We start from the raw sequence: 18,506 nt of genomic DNA, 5'->3' as shown, positions 1-18,506 counted from the left end.
ATCGCTATCTCTCAGCATCACCCAATGTCTAACTGACCTAGATAACTACATCAGATATGCAACAGCAGCAAAGAGCAACTCCTTTTAAATCAAGATGAAGCAGAAACCAGAATAACTGCAGGCAAGTTTGTTCCTCACTGTGTTTCTGTCTTATGCCAGGAAGGGCTCCCAAGAGCCAAAAGGGCTTCAGGCTAATAATTTTGGCTCCAAATCCATAAAGGTGAAGGTTTCCCTCTGTATCTGCAGACCTGTATGCTGGACCTTGCTTAACATTGAGGTAAACTTGTCTGTTCAATCGTTCAGTCGTGTCCCACTCTTTGTAGCCCCATGGACTGAAGCCCACCAGACTCCTCTGTCCATGGAATTTTCCAGGCAAGAATCCTGGAGTGAGTTGCCATTTCCTCTTTATTCCAGAGGATCTTCCCAACCCAGGACTCGAATCCATGTCTCTTGCATCTTCTGCATTGGCAGGCAGATTCTTCACCACTGAGCCACCTGGAAACCCCTTAGTAAATGCTGACTGGCCTACTAAACTAAGATTATCATAGGCAACTACTTCTTCACTCTGTGCCTCAGTTTCTTCACCTGTAAAATGGGATACATCATCTTTCTTTCCTTGGGGTAGTAAAGGGTTGCCAGATTTTCACATATTTTAAAAGTTCTTTGCAGGATTTTGCTGAGCCCATGGGCTCTAGGAAGTAAAAGGGGAGGGGACTGCTGAACACATTAGCAGACATGCAGAAAGACTCTCAGGGAAGCTAGCTTTTAGGAAGGACCTACTGTGCATCAGGCCTGCACAGTATACCTTCGAGGTAGGAATTACTCTTCCATTTTACAGATGAGAGTTGGATAGTTTCTGGGGTTAAACTGGAAAAACCCAGAACATGGGTGTGCATAACTCTACGGCTTGCTGAACTTACTAAGTTCCTTCACAGGCTCAATCTCATCACGACAATAACGGTTGCAGGTATTTTCCTCGTTGAGGGCTCCCCGGTTAAACTTCTTACATTCCACACACTCCCTAAAAGAGAGGGGACACAGGGGTGAAGGCAGGGAAGGAAGAACCCTAAGTGTGCTACAGTCTGGCTCTGCTGCCATACGCCCAGAAAGCTGCCCCACCCCCAGAAAACAGACACAGAAATAAAAACATTTGTTAAGACAACCCTGGGGGACCCAGAAAGTCACATCTGGAGTTCAGGGGTGGGACTGCCCTCCTAACTGATAGGTAAGGCTAGGTAGGCAGAGGCCTCCAGGAACTTTATTAAACTTCTTTATGTCCCTCCTGTGACAGGAGGGCAAACCCTATGCCACTTCTGAGGGCCCTAAAGTCAGAACCGGTCTCATAATTTGGGGGCCTGATGCAAAACAAAAATGTCAGTTCCTTATTCAAAAATTAGTAGGGGGCTTCCCTGGTGGTCCAGTGGTTGGGAGTCTGCTGACAATGCAGGGGACACAGGTTCGATCCTCGGTCCAGGAAGATCCCACATAACACAAGGCAGCTAAGTCCTTGCGCCACAACTACTGAGCCCGCCTGCTGCAACTGCTGAAGCCCGTGCACCCTAGAGCCTGAGCTCTGCAACGAGAAGACACGGCAATGAAAAGCCCACATGCCGCAACTAAGGAGTAGCCCCTGCTCACCACAAGTAGAGAAAGCCCTTGCACAGCAACGAAGACACAGTGCAGCCACAAATAAATAAATAACTTTTCTTTAAATTAGGAAGAATTTCAAAACAGTGGTAGCAAAGCATTAAACAAAATGTGAGGCCCTTCTAAGCACAGGGTGCTGTACAAATGTGCGGGTTGCACACCCATGAGTCTAGCCAGGCTAAAGTAGTAAGAGAAACAGTGGGGCCATGGACTTGGGTTGATGGGGCTTCCTCTGCCCCCAGATGAATGATGTTTGTAGTGGTGAATGTCTCCTGTTTCACACAGTAGCCTTCATAATTCCAGCCCCACATCCTTCACAAAATCAGAACCTCAGCACTGGAACATTCCCCAGGAGTTATCTGGTTTAGCCTTCCTCCCGACTCAGGGATTCAGGATCCTGCCTAAAAGAGGTTTCTCCAACTGCAGTCCAGCTGGTACCACTCTGTCCCCTTCACCCCGGCTCTATCTCCAGCTTTCCCTCAAGTTTGCAATGGAAAGATGAAAGCTGGTCCTTTGCTGGAACAGACTCCTCTCTCTCTAAAGCTCTGGTGAGTAAGAGACAGAACCTGCTCAGTGTGGGGGACCCTCTCCCCCATCCCAGACACCCAACTCTCTCCAGCTCACGTCTCTGCCCACTCACTTCTTAAAGGTGCAGGCGTCAGGGCAGGTGGGACACTTCTCACAGGTGTCCCCATAGGAGCCCGGCTGGATGCAGACACAGCTGCCGCACTCGCACTTGCCCCGTCCGCTGCACAGCAAGCCGTTGCTGGACATGCAGGTGTCTGTGCGTGTGGTACAGTTGCAGTAGTAGCCGGTCCAGTCAGAGTCACACAGGCAGTCCCCACAGCTGCACTGGCCATGGCCTGAAAACACACAGCCCAAGGGGTAGACCAGTCAGTGAGGCCCCCACTCCAGGACGGTATTCGGGGCTTTACCCTTCATCACCCTCTTCACATCACCACACTCTTGCCTCCACACTGAGCCATTCACCATCTTCTACACTGTTCTCATAGCCTCACGCTTCTCTGCCTGCTGTTCCCTCTGCTTAGATGCCCTTTCATCCTGAGACCACTACCAAACTCCTACTCATCCTTTAAAGCCCAACTCAAATGTTCCTTCCCCTCTGTAACTTTTTTCTGACCTCTCCAAGCCAAATCAACTGTCAGCCCATGTACTCTCCCAGTACTTATAGATACCTTTATTTCAACCCTGATGTTCAACCCATTTGCTTGCTTATCTGTTTCTTTCTGGATTGTGAGCTCCCTGATGGGGAGCACATATTACATTCATTTTTCCATCAATAGTGATTAGTATAAAATCTGATACACGGTAGGTGTACAACTAATGCAATTTCTTAGTTATCTATTCATTCAACAAATATTTACTGAGCTCATACCACATCTTGAGCACTGGGGACTCAACGGTGAAAAAGACAGGCAAGATCTCTACTATCATAGATCTTACCTCCTCTAGTTAAATTCCTAGAAAATACACATAAACCTTCACCAACACAAGCCCTTCGTTGTATTATCATAGTTTGCAAAGAGCCACCAGCCTTATTAGGAAAGACTTATTTGCTTCCCTACCTGCGTATAGGAACAGGAGACAGAGATGAGGTGAGGGTAGAGGTTAGACTGCTTAAATGCAGGCATTAACTCTCAACACTATATTCCCCTAATATTCATTTACCAAGGCTTTAAAACTTGGCTCCTAAATCCTTCAGAAAGGTGACTCATTCTCCAGGACTCTGAATCAGGAAGAAGTGGATGAATAATAAAAATCTGATTGTTAATCAGAGGAAAGGCAGGGAGCAAAGGGGAAGTAACATGAATTGATCTGAAAACCAAGCCATTGTGTGAGCAGACGGGCCCCAAGATGGTGGAGGAGAGGATGGTACACAGCCAGGCTCAAATAGCAATGAGCTGGCACAGCCCCTGCTACCCAGTGACCCAGTGGGTCTGATTAATATCTCTTGGCCACTATAGGTCCCTCTGGCTGGTATCACCCACTAAAGGATGAGCGATACCAGCAATAATCCTCTAGGAACCACACTGGCATTCAAGGCTCAGACACACCTTCACTGTGTGTGTCTGTTTCCCAAGAAGGATGGGAAACATAACCTCAATTACCCCAGCTGCCAAATATTGGGTTGGCCAAACAGCTCGTTGGGGTTTTTCCATATCATCTTATGGTAAAAACCCAAATGAACTTTCAGCCAACCTAAGACATCTAGAGTAGCTGTCCCCAGTCTTTTTGGCACCATGGTCAAAAGTAGAAGACATCATGTTTTCGTGGAAGACAATTTTTCCACAGGCTGGGGTAGAAGGATGGTTTCGTGATGATCCAAGCCTGGTACATTTATTTCTAATTTTATTTCTATTGCACTTTATTTCTAATATTATTACATCTGCTTCACCTGAGATCATCAGGCCTTATATCCCGAAGATCAGGGACCCCTGATCTAGAGAGTAGAAATACTGGGCTGGTAGAAGGATGAAGAAAGAAGACAGACTGCATTTTGAGGTTGGGTTCCCTATAAGCATGACTTGTGGTGAGAATTCTTGTGCCAGCGACTTCTTGGGGACGCAGAAGGGAAGGAGAGAAGCAGGACAGGGCAGGAGTCAAATGCTCACAGGTGGACTTCCCTGGCGGTCCAGTGGTTAAGATATCGCCTTCCAAAGCAGGAGAGCGGGTTCAATCCCTGTTTGGGGAGCTAAGATCCCACATGCTCCTGGCCAAAAAGCCAAAAAGCAATATTGTAACAAAGTCAATAAAGACTTTAAAAATGGTCCACATCAAAACAGAGCTGGCAGGAATGGGGTCTCAGCCTGACAGCTCCCCTCAGCTTGATCCCACAGCAGGCTGATGGGCACGACCGGCACCACAGCAACCTTGAGGCAAAGGGACTGGCCTTGTGTAACCCCTTGTCCACCAGTCATTAGCCAAGGTGTGAGGGCCATCCAGCTCTTGTCAGCTGAAAATAATTCTCCAGAGAAGGCACAATTGTGAGGTATTCCCAGCAGCCCTACCAGCGGCAAGGGGATGGGTGGGCCAGCCAGCAGAGTGGGACCCCCACAGTGTCCACTACACCCAGCTTTTGGCCGTGCCTCCTGGATAAGGAAAAGCAGACCCCACAGAGGCCTGGCAGCACTCAGAGGCCTCAGTCTCCTCAGAAACCCTTGTCTCATAGTGTTTCCTTTGTGAGGCTAAACAAAGTGATCTTTGAGAAGACGGCCCACAGGCCAGCCGGGGAGTGAGGCTGGAAGTGGATAGTGGCAGGCCAGCGCCAGCAGGCTGGCTCCAAGGCCCCGGCAGGGTCAAGCTTTAAAAGGAAACCAAAGTGCGGTAATGTCACAGGACTGGCGTCCCTCCAGCAAAAGGGGTTCACGGGAAAGTCAGGGGAGGAGGGTGGGAAACGAAGAAAAAACGTGAGAAAGAGGAGGGAGGGAGAGAAGAAGGTGGCCCGGGAGGTGTGGGGGAGGGGAAGGAAAGGGAGGAGCAGGGGTCTCAGGTCAGAGGTCAGGCAGCCACTCCCCCATACAGTTTGACCTTCTGGGCTGACACATCATTCCGCTGCCCTCCTCTATGGGCCAGCCCTTTCTCTGACTTCCCACCTCCTCCATGAAGCCCCCCCAGGGCTCCCCTGTCCACAGTGAGTCTCTCTATAACACTCACTGAGGACACTTCACTTCTGGGATCTGGCAGGTTCTGCCTTGTGCTGTGAATTCTCCTTGGGTAAGTTTATGACAAAACTGTCTTATTCATGCTTCTCTCTCTCTTTTTCTTTTTTTGGCTGTGCCAGGTCATAGCTGCGGCATGAAGACTCTTAGTTGCGGCATGCGAGATCTAGTTCCCTGACCAGGGATAGAACCCGGGCCGCCCTGCATTGGGAGTTTGGAATCTTAACAACTGAACCACCAAGGAAGTCCCTTATTCTTGCCTCTCTATCCCACAACACTATGGCACACAGCACAGAACCTGGCTCACATGGGCGCCTGATCAGCGTTCATGTGAGAGGGTCAATTTCTAGGCAGGTTGATAAGAAGTCCGGGGGTCCCCAAGGAGACAGGGATCTGGAATTCTCAAGGAGGAGGAAAGGACAAAGTTTTTTTCCCTCTACATTCTTTAGGATTATATATCAATAATGTATTCTTCTTGAGGAAAGTTTCTGAAAAAAAACCTTGATGTGACAAGGGAAGAATCCCTTGAGGACAAGGATGCACGCCCTGACATTTGAGGGGTGCTGATACCATGCAACCACAAAGACCATGCCTCCAGTGGGGAGGAGGGGACAGGGACAGCCAGGGGCTGGGACCATGGACAAGTCATTGCGCTCCCGAGCCCCTGCTTGAGCGAAGAACAGACCAGGCCAGCAGCTCTAGGCAGGGAGGGACAAGGATGAGCTGGGCTATAAGCCCCGCCAGGTCAGGAACCACACATGACCCCTTTGTACCCATATGGACCGAGGGCCTGGCATAGAGCAGGTGTTCAGCGAGCATATGTCCCTGGAGAATGTGATAACGGCACCAGAGGGTCCAGACCTGAGGTCGGCGGGCACCCAACACGGTGGCAGGAAGGGAGAGGGAGGCCTCAGAGCTGCAGCGGCTGCCTGGGCTTCCCTCGTGTGAGGGGCTGGAGCTCAATGGGGACGAGCTGTTCCTGCGCGGCTGGGAGGCAGGAATAAGGGCTGCTGACCCGGGGCCTTTGTTCTGCGGCTTCAGTGGGGCGGTCAGCCAAAGGAAACACACTCTGGCTGGGATCCCTCCCACATGCCCCACATCAGACCAGGAACAATCAGCCCATAGAGTAGCAGCGGGCCTTCCTCCTACCCTGGTGCCGTCGTGGTCTATGTGTAAGCCTCTCCTGGGGGGAACTTTTTTTCCCTCAGTCCCAACCTTCTCCTCATGTGTCTCCCACGTCAAACTTAACCATTCCCTTTGGTGCCTTGAATATGACGTGTGTGTGCTTAGTCGCTCAGTAGTGTCCAACTCTTTGCAACCCGGTGGACTGTAGCCCACCAGGCTCCTCTGTCCATGGGATTCTCCAGGCAAGAATACTGGAGTGGGTTGCCATGCCCTCCTCCAGGGGATCTTCCCAACCCAGGGACTGAACCCAGGTCTCCCACCTTGCAGGTGGATTCTTTACTGTCTGAGCCACCAAGGAAGCCCTGAATACGACATAAATACTATTAAATATTAGAAGGCAACAGTCCCCAACTGTTTTGGCACCAGGGATGTGTTTCACAGAAGACAATTTCTCCATGGACTGGGGTTGGGGGGGATGGTTTGGGGATGATTCAAGAGCATTCCATTTATTCTGCCCTTTATTTCTATTATTAACCCATCAGCTCCACCTTAGATCATCAGGCATTAGATCCCGGATGTGAGAAGGAACCGAAACTCCTGCCTCACTCCTGAATTCAAATTGCTGGGTGTGTCTGTGTGTCTGTGCATATCTGATCTCTCTTTCCCCTAATCTCTCTCATATCAATTTTTTGTTATAAGAAGATATTTAATTTGATCAGTCTCAAATGCTATAAAATATTACCGCAAATTGAAGATTTTAACATTCTAGGAACAGTATTCCCTTTCTCTGATATCATTTTTCTCCAGTCTCTCAAATTTTGTTGACTTGAGTAAACAATGTTATAGGTAATAGATAGAGGCCATTTTTATATTACTTGGGTATGCTTTAGAATGACACACGTTTACCTTTCTCATCAAGCTTTCCTAAAGGCCAATGTTAAAGTGAACACCTGGGTAGATTAGCTCTGCTGGTTAGAACCCCAGGGCAAGTGAAGCCAATCTGGGTCATAGGTTTGATCACCCCAGAAGCCAATGATAATCTCTGTTCGATTGGCCACACAATACAACTGCAAACTAGTCCCAACCAAACTGTAGATATCTTCAGTCTATCTCTCACAATGGGGATTAAGCCACAGTGACTACAGCCCAGCAAAAATGTATCCCTAGTGCTCAGGAACAACTCAGACTGCCTAACTGCCTCTGGGAGTGTTGTCAGTGTGTCTGGAGATAAGGATTAGGTTAACTTAGTTGGACTTCTAGCTGGGGAAGTACCCCAGGAGTGGGCTTTGGGGTAAGAAGAAAGCAGCTTGAGATTATCATGGGCCTCAAGATTTTACTGAATTTTGTAATGAGGTAGACAACAACTCAGTATCCTGCAGGTAGGAGGATTCAAACTCATAATCCCCAGCCTGCAGTCTGGGACTGTCTGTGGCAGCACCCCCAAAAAACATCTGTGCTGTGCAATATGGGGGCGACTAGCCACAGGCACCTGAGGAACACAGAAACTAATTTTTTAATTTAATTTGATTTAAACTTTGTACCTAAGCGTTAATTAAACTTGATTCATTTAAATTTAATTAGCCACCATTTTGGACTGTAGAGATGAAGAGTACAAAAAGTAATAATATACCAACAGTGATAATAAAATAGTACCAACACTTAATAAGAGCTTACTATTTTTCAGTCACTCTCCTAAGTGTACTGGCTCATTAAATGTGCTCCAATATCTTGCAAAGACACTACTTGTTTTCCACATGTTGTGTGATGAAAATATAAATTCATGTAAAATAATCATTACTAACTTCACTACATATTCTGACATTGTGTAGTTTCCAAACCTATGTATACTAAAATTTTAATTAGTATTAGTCAGTGTTTTTCTTTTTTTTTTTTTAAGTAAAAAAGGGTTGGAGGACTTCCCTGGTGGTCCAGTGGTTAAGACTCCACTCTTCCAATGTGGGGAGGGGGTCAAGTTGCGACCCCTAGTCGAAGAACTAAACTAAGATACCTCATGGTGTGGCAAAAAAAAAAAAAAACTTTAATTTAAAAAAGGGGTTGATTCATATCCTCAAAAAGATTGGAAACCAGTGACTTAAAATGTGAGCTGAAGGGCAAATGAGAGAAAAGAAAAAAACTATCTTCACTTTCAATTTTCCCCACTCCTTCCCACCCTCTTTTAAGAGAGAAGCCCCCTGAAAGCAGACACTTATTTCCTTCCTTGTGTCCCTCGAGAAAGGACAGAGGGAGCTGAGGGGAATTAAAAAGAACCTCGCTTCTGTTTTCTGCCCTTGGAGTGGAACACCATCGGCTCCCTCTGCCCCTGAGCCACCCTGTGCCCACCTCAAGCCCTAGCCTGCATCCATTTCCAGAGGCTGCAGATGCGTGAGTGTGTGTGGGTACCAGGATGGAAGGCATGTGCAATTTCACTCACCTGAGCACATCTCCCCCTTGTAGCGGACACAGGAGAAGTCATCACACTCACAGTACTTGCCCGTGATCTTGCCAAAGTCACTGCTGTGGCAGACGCACTGGCCACAGAGACACTCGCCCCGCTGGCTACAGATGGGCTGGCCCTCCCGGGGGCTGCACTCGTCCTGCTGCGAGGGGCGGTAGTCCTCTTCTGAGCACTCACACTGGGACCCCAGCCAGCCGGGCCCACAGCGGCACACCCCACACTCAAAGGTCCCATTGCCATTGTTGCAGCGGTGGCTAAAAGGCTCAGCCTCGGCCTGGCAGGCACAGTCACAGTCGAAAGTAACCTGCACGGTGAGGCTGTCTTTGAAGCCCACAGGCTTGATGGTGAAGGACTTCTCCTTCTTCTGGGGACAGCCACGCACTTTGGCCTCAATGCTGAAGCTCACCTGGATGGAAAGTAAGATCGTGTTCAGACACAGGGGACCCTGTTGACACTCCAGCCCTGGAGGGAAAGAAGCTGTTCCCTGCCCTGCCCAGGAATACTCAAACTGGGTGTCCTGTTCCCCGCAAGCCAAAGTTCCTCAGCTTTGCCACTACCAGGGTCTGCAAAGCCAAAGCAAGAGCCTGGGGACAGTTGTGCATTGTGGCCTGCTGGCTGGGTGTAGACATGGCTTATAATCACGAGATAGTTTTTTATAAAAAAAATAAATAAACCAGTTCAAGTAGAGCAGAACCTATGATCTTATAAACCCTCTGCCTTGGCCAACTAAGCTAGCTGATTACATAATATCAAGGTACACAAAGCACTATTTTGTAGCATTGTATGGTAACCCTGGGGCTTCCCAGGTGGCTCAGTGGTAAAGAATCTGCCTGCCAATATAGGAGATGCAAGAGACATGGGTTCAGTCCCTGGGTGGAGAAGATCCCCTGGAGAAGGAAATGACAACCCACTTCAGTATTCTTGCCTGGGAAATCCCATGGACAGAGGAGTCTGGTGGGGCTACAGTCAGTCAATGGGGTCACAAAAGAATCAGACATGACAGCAACTAAACAACAACAATGGTAACTCTAACCCATACAGTGTCACGTAGCGACAACCGCAGGCTCAAGGCCTACTGTTCAATTTCTTTATAGTTTATTTTTATTTATTTATTTATTTTGGGCCCGCCTTGCAGCATGCAAGATCTTAATTCCCCAACCAGGGATCGAAACCGTGAGCCCTGCAGAGGAAGCACAGAGTGATAACCACTAGACCACCAGGGAGGTCCCTGTTCAATTTCCATATGACATTTCATCACTTGTGCAATCAAACATGTTTCAGGCCAACGTTTCTTACTAGGGTGTGTGCACCCATGCCTAGAGTATAGACAGAAAGAGGGATGGGTATAGACATTAAATGATACAGACATGGACGACATAACTATAGATAAGCCTCTCTTTTCTTCCCACCCCTTTCACCATCCCTCTCCCCCAAGGCAGAAGCCGAGGAGAACAACTAGGGAAGGAAAGCCGCAGAGGGACTAAGGAGGCAGAATGAACGTTTGCATTCTGAAATTCCATGCTGGGTATTTTCACCTGTTCTGTTTGCTGCCAAATCTTCAGCAGCTAGGACAATGCCTGGCACAAAGTCAGGGCTCAATAAATATTTACAGATGACATTTCCAGTTACGTTGTGAAGCAAAGAAAGGCATTACTTTAGAGGAGGATGGAGACTGGTAAGGGGCTGAAGGCAAGAAATATTATCTGCAATCGGCTGTGCATAAACAGTCACCTAAATGCAAGTTTTTAAAAAATCCTGATGGGGAAGTTACTTAACGGAGAAAGTTTAGGTAACAGAAGTCTTGGAGGCAAAGGCTGGCAGCTCCGTTCCATCTGACTTGTAAGGACGTTCAGGAAGAAAGTACAGGGAAGGAAGGGGTGGGTGCCCACAGAGGTTCCGGAGCACAGGCCAAGGTGAGAGCTGCAGCGTCAGCCCCTGTCCAGCCCACCTCACCGTGTCTCCAATCTTGAGTCCAACGCAAGACTTCAGGCCTGGGATGACTTCGTTGTTGAGACATGTGGCGTTGAAGGATAAGGACAGCTCCTCGGGGAGGTCACGCACTTCCAGCTCTACTTTAGAGCGGATTTTCTAAGCAAGAAAGGGCAAAAGAAGGCAAGAAAACGGGCTGAGAGGACAGAAGTAGGAGCCAATTACATCCCAAGCAAAAACCACCAGGTGGCCCTGGACTCACCTGTCCCACTAAATGCTGAGGTCCGCCTGCCAGCTGCCACAGCATCCCTAGGAGCCTGTATCCTACTAACCTTCCAGCCCAAGACCTGCTCTCGCTCTTTCTCCACTTGTGTCTAGGTGAGTCTGGGTAAAATCTAAACCAGCTGTGCCCTCCTGCAGACCTCACAGACTTGTAAGAAAGGAGTGCTGATACTGGTCGCCTTGGGTAGTACCACTTTCTACCTAATTTTTCATCAGCCTCACATTCACCATAATTCAACTCCCTCTTTCCTCTGTTGTTGGAGCCCAGCTCTCCCTCAGTCTGTACCCACTCCCAGTTTCAGGGTCCTGCTCCTTAACATCATCCCCATTGTCTCTTTCCATTTCACCTTCTCTAAGCAGTTCCCCTGTTGTTCCTATGGCTCCCTCCATCCCCTCCTGAGCCATTTCTGTTGCAGAAGGCTGCGTTCCTCCCAGTGCTGCCTATCACCTAGCCTCTGGAAGAATAAGAAGGCAGTCAAGGCTGCATAGTGGACTAGCTGCCAGGACTCCCAAATCTGAGGCCTCCTGGGTAACGCCAAGTGCAGTGGACTCTTAGCAGGTCCATTCCCAGTGTAAGGCGCTTACCCCATAAGCATCCACAATGAGCTGGAGAACATTGCTGGAATCAGTAGACAGAACCCCCACTGTGGTCCCTGGGATGAGCTCACTATAGTTCTAGAAAAGAAGACAAAGATGTCTACGGATGACTGATAAAGGTGGTGGTCTCCAAAAGCCCTCCCCAAATAGATGGAGGGTCTTGAAATGAAAATTGAGGGAGGGATGGGATATTTTACTTATCACTGCCAGGAATATATCTAGCAGTTTTTCAGCCCTGAGAAAAATTACAGAGAACCTCTCACACCCCTCTTCCCACTAAATTACTCCCCTCCACCACTGCAAACGTCAATACACCCATCCTGCTAGGTTCAAGGTTGGAGGAGAGAGGTTCACCAAAAGTAATCATTGGCTCCCAGGTCTTTGCTGATTGGGGACCATGGCCAAAGGTAGTCTGGGTTGGTTCCCTGAGATAGGCCCACCCATCACAGACCCCACTCCCACTCCAGGAAGCCCCGGAGGTATGGTCACCTGGTAGAGATTGACTACACTTTCAGTCACTGCAAAGATCAAATTGATGTTTTTCTGGGATAGCTTCTCAGTCATCAGCCCCAAGGAAGGATAATCCTGTAAAAAGGGACAATGTGGAGATTAGTTAAGAAGTAAGAATCTGTTCACATACATCCCTGGATTCTAAACCTTAGGACTTGGTTGATCTTGGCCATGGCCCAGACAGTGGTGGGGCTTTAACTTTTTCACCCCATGACAATAAGAAGCAAACACAAACTCAGGCATGAACTCGGGACAGATGAAGAGATACAGGCTTGTAGTATCAAAACTAAACACCTCTTTCTTCCTACTCAGATTTGAAGCATCCACACCAAGGAGCAGCTTCCTGGACCAGGTACTGCCAGGCCTCATCATTTTGAAGCTTACTCCTATTTTGTGGCTCCTAACAAATGCCTTGGCTTGGTGCTCACAGTACTCTGCCATGTGATCTCAACCTTCCTTTCCAGTCATCATGCAGCCTCTCTTCCCCTTTCACTCACCACTGATCTGGAACCCTGTCTTTCTCCCACCTGAAGTGGACTTCTTTTTGTTAATCCTCCTTCCTTAGGATCCAGCTCAGGTCTCACCTTTTCCAGGAGGCCTTCCTTGACCACCCCAATTCACGATGAGCTTTCTTCTTTTGAATACCTAAAGCCTTTATCAAATGTTTCACCTAGTTAGCATTAATCATGCACCTTCTGTTATTGGTACCATATCTTCTTGACTAAACCAAAAACTCTTTAAGAGCAGGACATTATATAGTCATGTTAACATTCTCCAACCCCAGTAAGGGCATGCCTAGTGTGTATGTGTTCAGTCGCTTCAGTTGTGTCTAATTCTTTGCTACCCCATGGACTGTAGCCCACCAGGTTCCTCCATTCATGGAATTCTCCAGGCAAGAATACTGGAGTGGGTTGCCATACTCTCCTCCAAGGGATCTTCCCAATCCAGGGATCGAACCCACGTCTCCTGCGTCTCCTGCATTGCAGGTGGGTTCTTTACTGCTGAGACACTGGGGAAACCCCAAGGCCCTGCATAGACTAGGTGTCAGTCATTATAGACTCACCCCTTGCTTGGTAGTGCTCAAGCTGCATATGGCTGATACCAAAATCTCAAGCCAAAAAGGCAGTGCTGACAACATATCTCTGGAATCCTAGACCTTTCAGGGAGCTCATGAGATTGTGAAACTCAGGTTCCTGCCTTCACACAGGTGTACATTTAAGCCACCTAGATGGAGTAGTTGCTATGTTGTCTTTAAGAAATGAAGAGTTCACATCTCCCCCTATATACTCAGAGTATCAGTATTCTGCAGGTCTGTACATTTCCTTTATGGTTTACTGCAATTTCTCCTGTTTCCATGTAAACTCCTTTCCTTTGTTTTACCTTCTGTGGACATAGAAAACAACTTCTAAGAAGTCTCTTCATACAGAGTAGTGGTTACCAGAGGGGAAGGGGTGGAGGAGGATGAAATGTGTAGAGGATCAATTGTATGGTGACAGATGGAAACTAAATTTGGGGTGGTGAGCATGGTGTAGTGTATGCAGTAGAAAGATCCTGATGTACACCGTGAAACATATAATGTTATAAACCAACATTACCTCAAAAAAAAATAATTAAAAAAAAAAGTCTTTTGGGGACTTCCCTGGTGGTTCAGTGGCTAAGACTCCAGGCTCTCCATGTAGGGGCCCTGAGTTCAATCCCCGCTCAGGGAACTAAGATCCCACATGCTGCAACTAAGAGTTCATATGCCGCAATGAAAATCGAAGATCTAAGTGCTGCAACTAAGACCCAATGCAGCCAAATAAATAAAGAAAATATCCTTAAGGGTTTTCCATATTAAAAAATAATAATACAACTTTTTTAGTTTTTAACTTTAAAAAGTCTTCTCATGTATCAGCTAAACTATCCTTTAGCCCTTGTATTCCAGCTAAATGACTCTGAGCCCTTTATCCTTTCCTCACAGGACCGGCTCGCCATGGTTGGCCAGTCTTGGTCTCTTCTTCCTCTGTCTTCTTCCAATAACCACAGAGAGCATGATGCTCCAAGAAGGGGCTAATTTGTACACAATGACAGGATGGCCCTGCTTTCCAGCTGAACATGTAAGAGTCCTCTGGGGCATTCTGGATGCCATGATGCTGCAGCTGGTGCTGGAGGCAGTGGGGGGAGCAGTAACACTGACCCCAGCCAGGACCATCTCTAATGGTTGTGCGGGTTGTACCCTGGATGAAGACAGGCTGCAAAGAGCCCTGTATCCTGCCCAGAGGAAGGCCTGTCATTTTCATATTCACACAGACTCTGCCTGAGTTAGGGCAGTCCTGGCCATAGTGAATAGGAACCATAAGTGGAAAAAAGAATCTCACCATGGTGGTGGAGGCAGAATAATGGTTGTCACTGCCCACATGACACTGCCCATCATTGGGCTGGACGATGCCTGCCAGCCTTCCATCCAGCGCTATATGGGTCTTGGCATCAGTGGTAAACACCAGCAAGTGGGAGGCATCATTCCTCCAGCCAATCTTCTCCTGTTTAAAAAAAAAAAAAAAAGGTGAATGACAGCAACTTTAGCTACGTCACTGGTACAAAACAAAGACCCAAGGAGTTCCCAATCTGAAGGGCTAGACATGGGCTGGAGGATGGCCTCAGTCCCAGTCCTCGGAATACAAGCTGGAGCTTTCCAACTCAGCAGTTTCTGTTCTCTTAGAAAAACAGTCTCAGAGCTCACTAGTTCAAGCAGCTGAAAGACACCTACTTCATCTCCAAATAGAACTTCTTCAATGAGAATCACATGGCCCATCCAGAAACCCACCTGCATCTGCAGAGCTGGGCTGGGCTAGAAGAAATCTTGCCTGAACATCTGCCCACTTTGCTGAGGTTAAGTGAACCCAGCCTGGACTTGGATATACTTCCAGAGAAGGTGGGGAGATGCTCTCCCCAGTAAGCATCTGGGTCCCATAAGAAAAATATCAGCTCTGGCCAGGGAGCAAATACAAGCGGAGGTTGTTTATCAGCAGCAACATGTTGCTCATACTGTACAAAGCTCTGCTTAGTTCCTATCTTGTATTTCACCCAGAAATCCCCACCGTTGAACTACTTCCTCCCCATTTTGATCTGCATCAACCACACCTGGCACTCCACACCCTCCAAACTCACATCACAGACGGTAGCCTGCATGATGGCATCAAAACCACCCTCTGGGGCATCTCGGTTCCGTGACACACTCTGCTTCTTCACCTCCTCATTGAAGCGGGTCACCTGGTCAGTTAGTGTCAGCACATGTTTGTAGCCAAACATGGGCAAACAGGTAGCCTTCATACTAGGGAGGGAAGGAGATGATTTAAACATACATCTGACAGAAAAGATTGCAGAGAGGGGGACTTCCCTGGCAGTCCAGTGCTTCCAATACAGGGAATGCAGGTTTGATCCCTGGTCAGGGAACTAAGGGATCCCACATGCCATGTGGTGTAGCCAGGGATAGGGGTGAAGAAAAGACTGCCTGGGGAGTTGGAGGGAAAAGAGGGAGAGAGATGTGGAAAGTGGTATATCCAGTCCAGTTCTATGAAGCTAGAATTATCCAGAGAGTTTAGACACTAACCCCTTCAAATTACCTAGGCATCACATTGAATTAACCTCCAGCTAGCTCAAAGGATAAGAGAGTGAACTGTGGAACCAGACTGTCTTGATTCAAATCCCAGTTCCTTGACTTACTAGTCATGGAACCCTAGGCAAGCTTCTCTATACCTAACCTATAAAAAAAATGGGGACATGATAGCTAGTAAGAGTTGTTGTGAAGCCTTGTTGTTCAGTTGCTCAGTTGTGTCCAGCTCTTTGCAACCCCATGGACTGCAGCACACCAGGCTTCTCTGTCTACCACCAACTCCCAGAGCTTGCTCAAACTCATACCCATTGAGTCAGTGATGCCATCCAACCATCAAATCCCCTGCTGTCCCCTTCTCCTGCCTTCAATCTTTCCCAGCATCATGGTCTTTTCCAATGAGTCAGCTCTTCGCATCAGGTACCAAAGTATTGGAGCTTCAGCATCAGTCCTTCCAATGAATATTCAGGACTGATTTCCTTTAGGATTGACAGGTTTGATCTCCTTGCAGTCCAAAGGACTCAAAAGTCTTCTCCAACACCACAGTTTGAAAGCATCAATTCTTAAGCACTCAGCCTTCTTTATGGACCAACTCTCACATCCATACATGAGTACTGGAAAATCATAGCTTTGATTATACAGATTTTTTTTGACTATACGGACCTTTGATGGCAAAGTAATGTCTCTGCTTTTTTATACACTGTCTAGGTTTGTCATAGCTTTTCTTCCAAGGAGCAAGCATCTTTTACTTGTAAGGTTTAAGTGAGTTAACATGGGGAAGGTTCTCAGATCAGAGTGAGGCTTTGGTTGCTATTGCTAACATCTTATACTCAACACTTCTCTAAAGTAACATTAACATAACAATAAGCAAAAGTTTATCAATAACTTTATGTCTCTGAGCTATCAATAAATTGATAGATCTGTGTCAAACAGGACACAGTTGTTGTTTTTTTTTCCCTGGGATCCTTACTGGGTAAACTTACAACCCACATAACTCTCAAATCTAAAAAGTAAAGCCGTACCCTGACAGACTTGATAACCATTATTTTAAATTATAGTCCATGAACTTGCATAGTCTCACCACCAATTAAATAAATAAACCATTTAGTTGTAAGCCAAAGTCTCAAAGTAGGGACACATCTATTTATGCTAGATGGTTCAATAAATATCACTTCCACTCTTTTATATTCCTCTAGGACTTAATTCCTTGCATTTTAACTCTGTAGGGCCCATCTTCTAGATAAGGAGGACAAGAACAATGGGATCGATCATTCTGAAATCATAATTCCTCTATTTACTTATCCATAAAGTTCTCTCTCTACATTTGGTCTCATTTCTCTTTTATTCTCTCTGGTCTACTATTTATTTGTGACCTAGACCAGGAAGCTAATGAATTTCCTTTCTAGGTCTCCAAATAGCTTTGTTTATTATTAACAATTTTGGTTTATTATTATCTATTAACACAGTAAGTGGGTTGGCCCGCTTGCCAGACAGGGAGACCTTGGTAAAGAGGAGAAACAATTTGGCCAGAAGGCAGCCAACAAAGCCAACCTGGAGGTAGAAATAAGAAGCAGGACTTGGGCATATCTGGGGCAATGGGAAGAGATGCTATCCTGGCTTCTACAGGAGAGACTTACTCATAGCAAGGGTTTCTGATAGCCTCTGGTGGAGAAATATACATGTATGGTGACACGGGCTTGTCCACAAAGGCCCCGAAGCCAATCCGCAGGTTACTGGTGAGCTTACGCATCTGGGAGGCCAGCTTGGTACCCAGGTTCTGGATGTTCCGCAGGTCATCCTTCATGGAGTAAGACAAGTCCATTAAGTAGTAGATGTCCACAGGGTAATCTTCCACCTGCCGAACTTGGACGGAGAAAATCTTCGAATCATCTGTAAGGCAGAAGGACATTAAGTCTTCTCCTCTTCTTCCTCTAAGACTTAAGCAGATTTGGACATATTTTCTGGGCTGTGCTGTGCTTAGCCACTCAGTGGTGTCTGACTCTTTGCCACCCCGTGGACTGTAGCCTGCCAGGATCCTCTGCCCATGGGATTCTCCAGGCAAGAATACTGGAGTGGGTTGCCGTGTCCTCCTCCAGGGGATCTTCCCAACCCAGAAATCAAACCCAGGTCTCCCACAGGCAGATTCTTTACCATCTAAGCCACCAGGGAAGCCCATGAATACTGGAGTGGGTAGCCTATCCCTTCTCCTGATCTTCCTGACCCAGGAATGGAACCGGAGTCTCCTGCATTGCAGATGGATTCCTTACTAGCTGAGCTATCAGGGAAGCCTTTGGACATATTTAGGATGAAGCAATTTTTTTTTTTTTTTTTTTTGCTGTGCCATGTGGCTTATGGGATCTTAGTTCCCTGACCAGGGACTAAACCCAGGCCACCACAATAGAAGTAACAAGTCCTAACCACTGGACCACCAGGGAATTCCCTGAAGTAACTTCTTGAGCAAACCAAACTTGAAAGCCCTGGTTCCTCTTCCTCTCCCCTTGCGATCCTATTACTCTTTCAATCTTTTAACTCTCCTATTTTTAACCTCTTCTTTTCCATCCTAAAAGTCTTCACTGTCTCTAAATCCCCATCTGTCTAATCCCTGGGTGCCAAGGGTTTACCACCCAGGATCACAGAAGTGTTGGCAGTTACTACACTCCAGACTCTGTAAAGGGAGGAACTGTGTTCCACT

General features: G+C 47.3%; 1 protein-coding gene across 4 annotated transcripts in view; it reads right to left on the bottom strand.

Moving 5' to 3' along the window:
• The window catches only part of ITGB3 (integrin subunit beta 3), a 69,861-nt gene that overhangs the window by 13,110 nt on the left and 38,245 nt on the right, over positions 1–18,506 (bottom strand). For all 4 annotated transcript variants that reach the window (XM_061392255.1, XM_061392257.1, XM_061392256.1 and 1 more), the window contains exons 4-12: positions 17,452–17,704; positions 15,373–15,535; positions 14,583–14,744; positions 12,205–12,300; positions 11,704–11,793; positions 10,861–10,995; positions 8,884–9,313; positions 2,288–2,510; positions 921–1,021 (exon numbers count right to left, since the gene is read on the bottom strand). In XM_061392255.1, the coding sequence (XP_061248239.1) occupies positions 921–1,021; positions 2,288–2,510; positions 8,884–9,313; positions 10,861–10,995; positions 11,704–11,793; positions 12,205–12,300; positions 14,583–14,744; positions 15,373–15,535; positions 17,452–17,704 (1,653 nt within the window). The remainder of the gene's footprint in view (positions 1–920; positions 1,022–2,287; positions 2,511–8,883; positions 9,314–10,860; positions 10,996–11,703; positions 11,794–12,204; positions 12,301–14,582; positions 14,745–15,372; positions 15,536–17,451; positions 17,705–18,506) is intronic.

Source organism: Bos javanicus, chromosome 19, assembly GCF_032452875.1.
Source record: "Bos javanicus breed banteng chromosome 19, ARS-OSU_banteng_1.0, whole genome shotgun sequence".
NCBI lineage: Eukaryota > Metazoa > Chordata > Mammalia > Artiodactyla > Bovidae > Bos > Bos javanicus.
The sequence above is the reverse complement of the archived record's forward strand: the minus strand, read 5'-3'. Positions and strand labels throughout refer to the sequence as shown.